Source organism: Elephantulus edwardii, unplaced genomic scaffold (genome assembly GCF_000299155.1).
Source record: "Elephantulus edwardii isolate Elephantulus edwardi_28Jun2011 unplaced genomic scaffold, EleEdw1.0 scaffold00062, whole genome shotgun sequence".
Taxonomy (NCBI): domain Eukaryota; kingdom Metazoa; phylum Chordata; class Mammalia; order Macroscelidea; family Macroscelididae; genus Elephantulus; species Elephantulus edwardii.
The window spans coordinates 3,606,972-3,621,103 of NW_006399812.1; the positions used below are offsets into that span (position 1 = coordinate 3,606,972).

General features: G+C 37.7%; 1 protein-coding gene and 1 pseudogene across 1 annotated transcript in view; one reads left to right on the plus strand and one right to left on the minus strand.

The window, feature by feature from the left end:
* The first annotated feature begins 311 nt into the window (after window positions 1-311).
* Window positions 312-525, plus strand: LOC102863491 (annotated as a pseudogene).
* An 8,839-nt stretch (window positions 526-9,364) lies between these two features.
* Window positions 9,365-14,132, minus strand: part of HTR2A (5-hydroxytryptamine (serotonin) receptor 2A, G protein-coupled) — a 131,690-nt gene continuing 126,922 nt past the window's right edge. The window contains exon 3 of the mRNA XM_006887805.1: window positions 9,365-10,508. Within this exon, the coding sequence (XP_006887867.1) occupies window positions 9,712-10,508 (797 nt within the window). The 3' untranslated portion in view covers window positions 9,365-9,711. The remainder of the gene's footprint in view (window positions 10,509-14,132) is intronic.

Genomic DNA, 14,132 nt, shown 5'->3' on the forward strand with positions numbered 1-14,132 from the left:
TGTGGTTACTTGCCATTTCAAGATAAATGAATTCAACCATTGTGGAAAATGAAAATTCGTAATGCCTCTGCTATACCCGTGCCAGTAGGTACAAATACTATGCACTTTTTGTGATACATCTTTTTATTTCCTCATGCTATTTTATGTGGGTGTAGTATATAATATTTATGCACATAAAATATGTGTTAATCAATTGATGGCTATTGATAAGGCATCAACAGTAAGTTATAGTAGTTATGTTTTTGAGAATAAAAAATCATTTGTAGATTTTTTTACTTTCTTTGTCTGTATGTGGGAAGACTCTCATCACTATGGCTTGGAAAATTCAGGAAATAAAAGACTTTCTACACAGCCAGGTGAAAGGATGCCAAATCTATCAACATCAAGAAAAAGAAGGACAATGTGAAGTTTAAGGTTCGGTGCAGCAGGTACCTTTATACCCTGGTCATCACAGACAAAGAGAAGACAGAAAAACTGAAGCAGTCCTGACCCCACCCAGGCTTGGCAGTGAAGGAGCTGAAGTGAACCAGCATGCTGATTTGAACTGTAATGAAATGAGAAAACAAAACAAAACACAAACAACAACCCCGCATTTTGACTGCATGATGATTCTTCATCCCCATGGTGTTCAAGGAGTCAAGTGCATGTTTTACTGGTTCTATTTCTCTAGGGAACTCTGACTGAGAAAATGCTCTAGAGTTCATTTCTAGGTCTTTTGAAAATCCTGGAGGACGGGCAATAGTTAGTCATAACTGTGTTAACAGAGTTGGAAGGAATTATCTTCAGTATCTGAGAGTGATTGTATATGAATCATGTGACTGAAAGGATCTCTTTGCTGTTGTTAGGAGCCATCAGGTTGGTTTGACTCACAACAACTATAGATAGGTACAACAGAACAAGTGTGGAGGGGTCCTGCACCATCCTTGCAAGTGCTGCTGCATTCAAGTCTATTATGCAGTATGTCTGTTAACACATGGTGAATAGTGCATAACCGTGTCACTTTCTACTAAGGGGGCATACTGATTTAGAGATCATTATTATTATTATTATTAACTGTGTAATAGGCCTCATTGGTCCACTTGCTGTACAGAAGTAACTCGTGGTTGCTGTGAAGCTGAACACTATGACAGTGGTGTGTCAAAGGCATTAAAGGTTACCTATGGTGGACACTGTTTGGTGGAGCTCCCCAATTAAAACAAACTTGAAAGCAGGAGTGGCATCCACTTCCAAAATAGCTTGCCTCTGGAAACCCTATGAACCTGGAGAAAGGATGGAAGTTATACAAGTGCTCAAGTCTTGTTCGTAGGGTCTCTATGAGTTGCCTATGACTTCATGGCATTTAACAAAAACAACAACAACAAACAACCTGTGTAAGAGTTTTGTCAAGATCTTTGGTTCACATTTGATTTCAGTTGCAGCTTCAAGAATTTCAAGTAACTTTCTACTGCCGGTTGTTGCTGTTTAGTGCTACTAAATCAGAATCAACTCATAGCTGACCCTTTAGCAGGTTACTCAGGGCAGTTAATCATCTGGGAGATTTCCTATCTACCTTCCTTTAAGCAACTGGCAGTTTTGAACTGTGTGCCTTCGGGTTGACAGTGCAGTTCTTTACTACTTGACCATCAGAGCTCCATATGTTTGCAGCATCTTTGATGCTGTACTCCTGTATTAACGTTTGCTTTCTGCTGAAACAAGCTTACCTAGCATTAAATTGCTACATATAGGTAATTGTTTCAAGCTTGCTTGTGGGATCATTCCAACAACAATAAAATGATCTGGATAAGTTTTCAACATCTGAAACAAATGCAAGGTCTCAGATCTTGAATTTACTGCCATCGATTCAGAACTGACTCATAACTGATCCTCCAATGGGTTTTTGGAGGCTGTAAATCCCTTGAGAAGAAATGGCTCATCTTTCTCTCATTTGAACCATCAGAGAGGAAGCTGTCTTTGGGTTATCAGTGCAATTCCCTACAGACTACAGCACCACATCTCACGAATATAAGGCAGGGAGTACAGGCTATTCTCCAGAAGGTGTAACAAACACCTTTTCAGATCTTATAATCTTTATTATAAAGACACAAATGAACTTGGCATGTTGTTGTTCTTGTTGTTAGGTGCTGTCAAGTCAAGTATGACTTAGCAACCCTACGAACAATGGATCAGAATCCTGTCCTATCTGTGACATTTTCATCATCTCTGGCACACTTGAGCTGCTGTCATTGTGTCAATCCATCCTTTCTTTCGCTGGCCCTTCACTCTTCCAAGCATGATATCTTTTTCCAAGGAACAAATTCTCCTAGTAACATGTCCAGAGTATGAGAGACAAAGCTTTACTATCCTTACCTCCAAGAAGCATTCTTGCTGCATGTTTCCCAAGACATAAATATTCTTTCTTTTTCCAGTACACGGCCTATTCTGTACTCTTCTCCAACAGCACAACTCAAAGGCATAAATTCTTCTGTCAACCTTATTCATTGTCCAGCTCCCAGATGCATAGTAAGTAATTGAAAAGACCATGGCCTGATTCATGTGCACCTTGGTCTTCACACTGACATAATTGCTCTTCTGTATTTTGGCAAAGTCCCTGATAGTGCACTTGCCCAAAGCCATATGTCTCCTTATGTCCTTATGGCTGGTACTAAGGGGATTGATTGTGGATCTAAGCAAGACAAAAATCATTAATGGTTTCACTCCCTTCTCCATCTATCCTAATTTTGCCTGGCCCAGTTGTTTACTTCCACAAAGATATAACTTTTAAAAAGAGATATTCTCTGCATCATACATTTGGGCTTTGTCTTTTGACTCTTCAAAGGAAGGCGGTGCCTCTCTGGCATTTTCTATCTATCAGCAACTCTGTGGGAGAAAGATGGGTAACTGCCTTTTTAATTTACACTCTTTTGAAAACTGGCTTGAAGGTCAGCTGTGAGTCGATTCCAACTTGACGACATTGAGAGTCTTTTTATTTTCTTCAGGGAAAATAAACTAAAATTAGGAGAGTGCTAGTCCTAGGAAGGTCCCATCATGGTCTAAGTGGTTTGTACTTGACCACTAACTTCAAAGGCTGGAGATTTGAACCTGACTAGAAAAGAGACCTGATTATCTTCTTATATAAAGATTCCAGCCAAAATAATTTTATAAACTGTGACTCTGTAATTCATGGGATCACCATAAGTCAGAATTCATCTAACAGCAACTGTTTTAATTTTTATTTTTCTCTATGAAGTTTGAGGCCCATTAAAGAGAGCAACCTGATAAAACTATAAACTTGTGAGCAAGTGAGGCCAACTGTAAGAAAAATGTCACAGTTTAAAGAATTTACTATATATTTTTTCTTATATCTCAGAAAATCTTTTGGTGATCAGATCTGATTTTTAAGGAATAAATAATTTGAAATTCAATCAGATACCAAGAGAATTTTTTTTGTCCTCCATTTTCCCTCATTCATTTTTCTGCTGCCTAAGGTCTTGCCTTTGGTCATAATTTAAAACTGTCTGAATTACAATTTTTGATAAGAGACATGAAATTGTCATTAGCTATGCATAGGGCTTGGAGATACTCATTCACACTCTAGAAGAAGGTAGAGTTATGAGGGAATAGGACATAGGATAGGCAGGTTTTTATAGGAGTAGAAGAAGCTGGTACCAATGAAGAGAATTTGCATCATGGTGAACAGTCAGCAAAGAAGAGGGTTAACAAAATTAGACATATTCTTAGAAAGGAGTTATAGAAATTGCTGAATATAAATATTGCCTACTATACAATTTTGTCTAGGATTCCCCCTGATAGTTATGAATACATTTAGAGGCTTTTGTGTTACTTATCTTTAATATCAGCGTATTTATAACATTCACGGTATTTTACAGGTTTTCAAGCATGGTCTCATTTATAATGCATGATTTCATCTATGCTACTCTGTCAATTAGCATGGCAGGAACTAGTAGTTACATTTAAGGAACAGTGAGTTTGAGGATAGAATTGTTTGGCCTGTCCAATTTCACATATCCTACGAGATGAGAAGCTAACAGGGGAACTAAGAAACTTTGGTTCTGATCGGACCCTAGTGACGTTTTCCTTGTGCTGAATGGAGATGGAGAAAGAATTTGTACTTTGGAATTTGATGACCCATGTTCGGCAGCTGTGTGACCTTGAACATGTTACCAACTACTCTTAATCTCACCTACTTCACCTGTGAAACTATGAGATTAATGATACCTACCTTATAGGCCTGTTGTAGAAATTCTTCTAAGGAAAGAAAACAAAGCAGGCAGCTTACTGCCTGGTGAATGGTAATTACTTCACACGTGAAGCTTTAAAACACTCCTGGAAAAGATAGAGACTCATAAAATCTTCCAGTAGTTAAAGATGAAATGGCAAAGCAGCGAACTTTTCCAGTTTACTCGTTTATTTTGTTCTCTTACCTTCATTCTTGAAGTTATCTTCTTTAAGTGTGTGTGAGTACACACTTAGTATTACACTTGTTCACATGTATCCCGGTGTGCATGCGTGTGTATATGGATACACATATCCATAGGTACACTTGCATGTACAAAAGTGATGGAGCAACTTTTCATTGTCCTGGATTGTGTGGAACCCACTGTAGCAAGCAAGGGCATTTATTTGCTGCAGATGATTGGAAGCTGGCTTATGACTGTAAACTAACTTGACCATGAGAGTGGCCAGGTTCTAGAAGCACAGGTTTTGAGCTCTTAAAACATCAGGATGAAAAAACCATGTATGTGAACTTTATGAACTTTGTATGTAAACCAATGTAAAACAAAAAAGAAAACAAAACAGCACTACGATGATACCAGGAATGCCCAACCTGCTAGGATAGAAGATTGTGGGGAACTCTTTTTAGTGGACACAACCATGGACTCACAAAAATGCATTAATTTTAAATTACATTTTATTTACAACTATTCACTCTTGCAATATTTTGGAATTTCCTCAATTAAAAGCAGCACACAAAATAATCTCCACTATATTTGTTACATATAGCACAGAAAAATTTAACAATAAATAGTTTTCATAATGCACAAATGAGAGAAGCACCCTTTGCTAAAAGCAGTCCATCATCACCTTAGTTTGATTCAAAAAGAGTAAAACAAACAAATAAATAAAAACTTCACTGCCATTGAGTCAGAACAGATTCCCAGGTGACCCCCACTACTGGGTTTCTAAGGCTGTAAATACTGTGGTCAGAGATTAGCTCTCTCTTTCAGAGCAGTTGCTGATGGATGTTAGCAAAATTGCACTTTAAAAAATGACCGTGGGATGGCAGTGCAGCCACGCAAACGAACCTTGCCCTGCTTCACAGCCCATTCCTCTTCAGAGCAAGCTGGGAGGACAGAGCAGGGTCCCCAAGACTGTGAATCTTGAAAGAAGCCCACTCCTCTTTGTCTCATAGGGCGAGTGGTGGGTTTGGACAGCTAAGCTTTTGGTTAGCAGCCAAAGTCCTTACTCACAGGGTTACCAGAGTTCCACAAGTAAATTAAGTTTGCCTTCAACAAAGTTTTCTCTAATGACGGCATTACATGATTTTCTTTATAAAATAAGCTATTAATATTCAACTTAAATTAGGGAGATTTGTTACGCAAGTTTGACAGTGCTGACTAGGAGTGAACCCCATAGTCACAGAACCACAACTTTAAGGAAGGGGTTTCACTGGGGCAGCCATATTAGTCGGGAAGCAGTCCCTGGGTGGAGCAAAAAATTGAAGCGCTCAATTATAGTCAAAATGTTGGAAGTGTGAAGCCCACCCAGGGGTGTCTTTAAAGACACGTCTAGAGAACTATACCTACTCCTCTTTCTCTATCAATTCCTTAGAAATTTCTCATGTAAGAAAGTATTAAAAAAATAACAACAACAAAACACAACTCCCAAAACTACTTAAAGCCATATAAGGACCTATATGCTTCAGAACTCAAGAGTGCCTCCTGCTTTGAGCATCAGGTCTCCGATCCTTCCCATCCTACTCTTCTTCTCAATCTAAGCCCAAAGCATACCCACCAACTACAGTCAATTCAGTTTGATGGCGACCCTACACTGGGCTTCTGAGGTTATTAATTTTAATGTAAAATTACATCCTATCTTTCTCCAGCAGAGCTCCTAGTGGATTTGAACAGTTAACCTTAGGGTTAGCAGTGCAACACACTATGCATTACACCACCCAAGCTCCTTATTCTCTCTAGTCCAGAGTGGAATTTAGTGTTGTCTGTTTACAGTGAGTTTTAACCAGCTCAAATGCCCTGCAGCCTTCCAAAATCCTGACCATGCCTACAGCCTGGTGGCAGCCCCACTGTCTGAGGTGAGCTTTGGCTCTGAGCCCAAGTTTGCAAGGTGACAGAGAGGAGTGGAAAGGATGCAAGGAATTCACTTCGCTGCAGACCAAGAGACCTACCATTTGCTTGCTTGCAGGTTCCCGGCCCAGGGGCCAGCCCAGGTGGATGAGGAGAAGCATTTTTGTGTGAAGAGCAAAAATTCTTTGTGGGTCAAGGCCTTTCCTGGCTGCAAATCTTGACTCCAGTTCTGCCTGTAGTTTGAAATGGAACTTGTTACTAGCCTCCCAGAGAATGGAAGTGGGAGAGGAATGAGCCCCTGGGAAATGACTCTTGAAGCCTGAGGAGCATTTGGTCACTGAAGCTTCACACAGCCTGGAACTTGACGCCAGTGAGGAGTGGCTACATTTCTGAGAGTTACGTGGAAGCTAACCATGTCAAAATGAGGAGTGGTTGGACTTCTGGGAGTTAATGATCTTAAAAAGCCTATGAAGTAATTCTTCTTTGCACAAATAGTTTGGCAATGAATTTGACTCTATTAGCAGCTGATAGAAACAATAGGCAGGAAGTTCCCAGAATAAATGAAAAAGTCTAAAGGTACCATTTTATTTAAGACTGAAAACTACTTGTATGTGTGCTTGTTCCTGGTGCCATAATAGTGCAGTAAGTATTGCACAGCTAATTGGAAAGTAGACATTTCCATCAGTCTCTCTGAGGGAAAAAAGACAAGCTGTCTTGGGAAACACCCTGGGAACCCCACACAAGGTTGCTGTGAGTCTGAATCAACATGGTGGTGACAGCACGTTTAGTTTTTAAAAAAATGCTTATATACTGTAGACACACATAGATAATGTGTGTGTGAGACGTGTGTATCCTTATTTTCAACACCATCATAGAATTGTGTTAAAGTCGTTCCACAAAAGTAGACAAACTTCCAGTTTATTTAAGAGCTGATTCCTCCATTACACTTTAATCTGCTTTGAGAGCAATAGAAGGTCATAGAAACATTAGAATATGATTTCACATTTAAAACTGACATAACACAAATATGCACATATGGACATATTACAGAGTGTTTCATAAATATTTCTTGCTTTTCCTCCATATAAATATATAAATACTGAATAAAGTGCATAGGAACATGTCTGTACATATATACAGATACAGGTTTGCCTATATGTACTTAGATTGATACTTAGAGTAAAGAAACACATACACATTCACAATATATATGGAATAAAAAGACATAAAGATGCAGTTAAAAGTCAAGCAGTATTTATGGTAATCCTGATCAGGACTGAATATATTATGGTAGAATCTGTTATCTTTCCTAATATATAATGAAATACACAGAGTTATGAACAAAGGCAAAAATATAGTAGAGCAAATAATCATTAAGTAGTAGTCAGTTCAGATGAAAGTTTGGTACTAGTGATTTACTGTCAATTCTGGTAAATAGTAAGCAAAATAGTAAACCACCTTTTCAGTTAACAATGTGTTTCTAAGGATATCATTAAAATAGACCTAATGCATGTCCGAATTACAAAATAGCACTTCCAATATTCTTTCATTTAAAAATGTTTTTTTAATTTTAAAAAAAGGATTAGAAGAAAAATGCTATTTCTCATTCAATGTGAAATGCTTTGGTATTGTAATCCCATATCATACATCTAATTCAGTTACAATGTGCAACTTAACCTACAATACTATATCAGGGTGGCTAAATGCTATTAATCTCTTTAGCAAACTTTTCTACAAAATATTATCTGTTTCTTTATTAGGAAATGCAGTGTCAGTGAATAATGCTAAAATAAATTACTTTTTAGAGAGAGCTAACAGCAATTTTGTGTGAAACTTGTGTCATAGATTGGATTCAGGCTGAAGTCTATAGTTCTAAATTAATTACAATTTTAAAGTAATTTTTTTCTTCCTTTTTCCTTTGATATTAAATGGCAAACAATCAAGAAAATTTATATGTGACTACCCACCCCCCCAGAGCTGAAAAAGATTTGTTTTTGAACCAAGTAAGAAGAAAAGTATAACTGGTCCTCAAAAATAAGTTCTGTTTTAAGAAGAAAAATTTCAGTTTAGTTATTTTCCTGAAGGGCAAGAATCTTATTGTATTAATTTTTTACATTCTAGTAACAAACAAATGGGAGTCTCTGAATAGTATAAATGGTAAATGCTCTTGGCTATTAACTGAAAGGTTAATAGTTCAAGTCTATCCAGAGGTGACTTAAATAAAAGGCCTAGAGGCTTCTGAAAAATCAGCCATTGAAAATCTTTTGGCTCACATTCAACTCTCATACATATTGGATTACCATGAGTTGGAATCCACTTGACAACAACCTGTTTACCTAGTAAATTGTTTTACATGGAATATATATACTTGATAGATGATTGTGGAACCAAGTTGAACAGTCTTAGTGGATAAGGCTGAAAGCATTAATTAACTTGATGGGTGTCAATGGGGAAAATATCTGCTTTTCAGAGAGATGTTCTAAGACACTGCTGTCAACAACCTGAGTATATTTTTCAATTTCAGCAGAGTTGTGTCAACATACTGCTCAAAGAAGTGCATGCATAATTCACTTACCAAATGCCTCAATACTGCTGTCTTTAGAAAGAAATTTCTAAACATGTATTTGGTAAGTGTTAGCCTATCCTTTTGATGGTTGACCTAGTAAAATAACTCTAAACAAGAGCACGTTGTAAATTCAGTGTAAAGCACGAGAAGTAGAAGAAAAACAGCATTTAGTTCTTAAATAACATTTAAAATCTTCATCTCTTCTGAAAGTAATTAACTTGACATGACAAAAATGCCAGCAACCTTATGAATATTTCAAAATGGCATCTGCGAAAACTCTAGAATGACAGACGTTGTTACACATTTATTTTAGCAATACAAATTTTATAATACTGTCCTTAGTGTTTTGTTTTTCAAAGTAAAGGTAATGGTGAGTTTTCAGAAGAAAATTTCCCTTGACATAAGAGGACACTATCATCAACAAACTTTTCACTATTTATAACTATTAGTATTTACAGTACTATTAATAGTCACTACATCCAGTGCCATCTATTAACAGCCCAGTAGCAAGGTTTCCATTCAAAACCAGAAATCAATTTAGATTTATTTATTGCCTCATAATTACACAATAAAAGCTACTTATCTTAAAGACATTCTATTTACAATGTTAAGAATAAATATCATAAAGCTCACAGTTGAAATACTGTCAAGATACTTTAGAAGTGCATGTTTTTAGCTTTTAACCCTGCTTTTCATTGACAGAATACAATGAGGCATGTATTGATACTATTGTTGGTTCCACTAAGACTGGCTCAATTTTTTCCTCTGATCTATTTTAATTTCCTCAGCTAGGTGAAAACTTGCTCAATGTGCTGGACCACAGTTACCATGGCAACCAGCCTATCACACACAGCTGACCTTTTCATTCACTGTGTTGACATTGTCTACAGAAGCATCCTCCAATTGTTTTCCTAGAGCAACCATTGAGCAGTCATCCTCTGTTGGCTTGGCTTCTTTTTTTGAATTTTTCCCTTGGCCCTTTTGGAGTTGACTAGACTTGTAGGCCAAGGCTGGTATGGTGTTTACTAAAATTAACTGCAATGGTTTTTTGTTCTCCTTGTACTGACATTGAATATAACGTGAAAAAGCCGACCGATAGGTTTTATTGAACAGTGTGTACACGAGTGGGTTGACAGCCGAGGAGAGGTAGCCGATCCACACGAACACATTGAGCAAAGCCCCGATGACATCCTCATTGCAGGACTCTTTGCAGATGACAGCCATGATGTTTGTGATGAAGAATGGGCACCACATCACCACAAACAAGAAGAAGACGATACCCAGTACCTTACATGCTTTCTGCTCATTGCTGATGGACTGCATAGTCCTGCGGCCATAGGAGCCTGGCTCTCTGTGGATGGACCGCTGGAAGAGCTTTTCCGAAGACAGAGAGCTCTGAGGAAGGAAGCTGAAAGAAGCTAGTTTGCCTCTGGTGCCAAGATCATTCACACATAAAGTAGCTTCTTTCTGCAGCGACTTGATAGTTAAAAAGTATGTGATCACCATGATGGTTAACGGAATGAAAAATGACACAAAGGAGCCAATCAGAACAAAGTTATCATCGGCGAGCAAGCAACTCCCTTCCTTAAAGACTTTGGTGTCATCTTGTAGCCCAAAGACTGGTATTGGCATGGATATACCTAGAAATGGAACAGAAAATCAACTATGATTATGAAGGCATTGGGTGCATGAAGGCAAAAGTATTTCTGCGTAATGGTAGTTGTTCGAAGATTTAAATCAATAAAATATACAAATGAAATATGTTCTTTCAATGAGAATTTAAAGTTCTTTTGAACTTACTTGGTTTTTAAAAATAATTTATACTGGTTTACATACAGAATTCATAAAGTTTGTATATGTTATTTTTCACACTGGATCTCTCTCCTTTCCTTTACATGTTTTCAAAGCACCTATCAAATAGCTTCTTACCTGTTGCATTGCCCAATATACTAAATTACTTATAAAGTCTAGCTTTAAGTTTTTATGCTTCACTTTCATAATTAAAATATTTTATGTATTAAGTAAATAAAATACACAAGAAGCCAAAACCCAAATATATCATGTGCACCCACACTTATACACCCCCATGCACACACATTTAAAAACATAACTGAGATTCTACTTCTTATATACTTACATATGTTGTTGTTGTTATATGCCGTATAGTCACTTGCCACCCATAGTAACCCTATGTACAACAGCCCTAAACTCTGCTCTGTCCTGTGCCAATCGTACTGTCTCTGACACTCCCATCCCGTTTATCCCAGTCACTGAATCAATCCACCTCATAGAGGGCCTTCCTCTCCTGCGCTATCCCTCTCCCCTCCCAAGCATGATGTCCTTCTCCAAGGACCTGTCTCTCCTCACAACATGTCCAAAGTATTAGACAGAGCCTCAGAATCCTTGCCTCCAAGGAGCCACCCGGTTTAACCCTTTCCAGGACGAATCTGTTTGTTTTCCTAGCAGTCCAGGGTATTCTCAATACTCTTCTCCAGCACCACAGCTCAAAGGCATCAATTCTCCTTCTATCCTCCTTGGTCATTGTCCAACTCTCTGATGCATAACAAGTGATTGCGAAGACCATGGCCTGTATCAGACGCACCTTAGTCTCCAGAGAGACACCATTGCTCTTCAGTACTTTGGAGAGGTCCCTAACAGCAAACTTTCCCTTTTAATTTCCTGGCTGCTGGTGCCAAGACTGTTGACTGTGGAGCCAAGCAAACTAAAGCTGTGTACAATCTCAAACTCTTCACCATCCATCCTGATGCTACCAATTGGTCCAGTGGTGAGAATCTTTGTCTTCTTGACATTGAGCCTCAATCCATATTGTAGGCTGCAGTCCTTGACACTCTGCAGCAGGCGCTTCAGGTCCTCTTCAGTTTTAGCAAGCAGGGTTGTGTCATCTGCATAACGCAGATTGTTGATAAATCGTCCACCAATCTTGACCCCACATTTCTCCTCATAGAGCCCAGCCTCCCGGATAATCTGTTCTGCATATAGGTTGAAAAGGTATGGAGATAGGATGTCATATATACTTATTATATATTATTACTATATATGTCTGTATATAACTTTATACAATGGACATGACTTATTAAAAATAACTTTGTGAAATTATAAATAATAATAGATTTTCTTTGTGGGAAGTTTGAAAATGTAGAAAAGCAACAAGAAATAAAGAAAAGAAAAGATAATGCACATTTTTACTAGCCAGAGGCAACCATAACTTGTATTTTGTCTATATTCTTCTATTTCTGTGCATATACAAGTATATGCAGTACTTACTGTGGACTTCTGCTGTCGTCGTTAGGTGCTATCTACAAACAATAGATCTGAACCTTACCCCATCCTGTACCATCCTCAACATCTCTGATATGCTTGAGTCTATTCTTACAGTCAGGGAGCTCTGACGGTTCAGCGGTAAGGAAATGGTTGCCAACACTGGTTGCCGCTGGAATCTACCACCAGATCCACAGGAGAAAGCTTGCGACTCCTCCAGTGTGATTTACTGCCTCTGAAAATCTGCTGGAGGGTCATCTATGGATCAGTTCCAACTCAGTGATACTTAACAACAGCTATAACACTGTTAGTCAACATGTCAATCCACCTTGTTGAGAGTCTTCTTCTCTTTCTCTGACCCTCCGTCTTTCCCAGTATGATGTTTTTCCCCAAAGACTGCCTTCCTCTTCTAACAACATGTTCAAAGTATGTGAGAGGAAGCTTCTTGACTTTAAGGGCACTCTGGTGGTGCTTCCTCCAAGACTTGTCTGTTCTTTTGGTGTCCAGGGGACTCAAGTATGTCAGAGATGTTCCATGCAATATTAATGATATTTTTCAATAATTTCCACATTCAGTTGGATCTTTTTAAATAGGAACAAATATGAATCTCTTCCAGTCAGTTAACCATGTAGTTACCTTCTAAATTTCTTGACATAGACTGATGAACACATCTAGGGTTGCTTCTGCTTGTTGAAACATGCCAATTGACATTCCATCAATTTCTGAGCTTTAATTTTTTTTTTTTGCCAATGCCTTCAGTGCCCCTTAAATTTCTTTCTTCATTATATTACCTTTGGTTTTGATCATATGTTACATCCAGAAATGTTTCAGTGTTGACCAATTCTTTTTAGATCTCATTTCATTTAACATTAAGTAATAAATTATGCAAGGTTAAACAGTTTTTACAAAAATATGATTCCATAACAGGAATTAAAATAAATTTGACTTTGGTAACTAATTTTTTTTAAGTTACCATAATTTATTTATTGGTTCAGTTGTATAGATGTTTGTTTTCTTTTCCCTTCTAATATTTTTATTGATTTGCATATAATAATATGTATTGTGGGTTTAAAAAATTTTTTTTTGTTTTAATGAAAGTTTACAGAGACTTTGGATTTCCAATCATTCATTGTTGCACTCTTTTCTTCCTGCCCACCCCTCCCCTCCAGTTCATTTTTCTCTTTGAAAAGTAAAAAAAAAAATTGTTCTACAATCCCCACTGCCCTGTCTCCTCTACTATTCTTTCATTCTGGACGCCTGTAATGCCAATAATACCTAATCATATATTTCTTTTATACAATTATCTCCCTCATCTATTTCAACGTCATGTACATTATTTATCCCCCCTTTTCTGTTTCCACCCAACCCCCATATCACTCCTGTTCTATAATAGTGACATTATGCAGTATTTGCCTTTTTGTGACTGAGATATTTCACTTAGCATAGTGTCCTCCATGATCACCCATTTTGTATAATATTTCAGGAGTTGTTTGTTTTTCAGTGCTGTATAATATTCTATTGTGTGAATATACCATATCTTCTTTATTCATTCATTTGTTGATGGGCACTTAGGTTGTTTCCAACTCTTTGCTATTATGAACAAAGCATCAATAAACATGAGTGTGCATATATCTGCTCGGGTGGCAGTTCTGTTTTCTGTAGGGTATATTCCCATTGATCGAATTACTGGGTCAAATGGTATTTCTATTTGCAAATTTTTGAGAAGGCACCATTCTGCCTTCCACAGTGGTTGCACCATTTTACACTCCCACCAACAGTGAATAAGGATTCCAGTTTCTCTACAACCTCACCAGCATTTGTTGTTTGCTGTTCTGTTCAATTTTGCTATTCTTACTGGGGTGAGATGATATCTTGTAGCTGTTTTGATTTACATCTCTCTTAGAGCTAGGGATTTTGAACATTTCTTCATGTGCTTGTTGGCCATCTGAATATCTTCTTCGATGAAGTGCCTGTTCATATCCTGT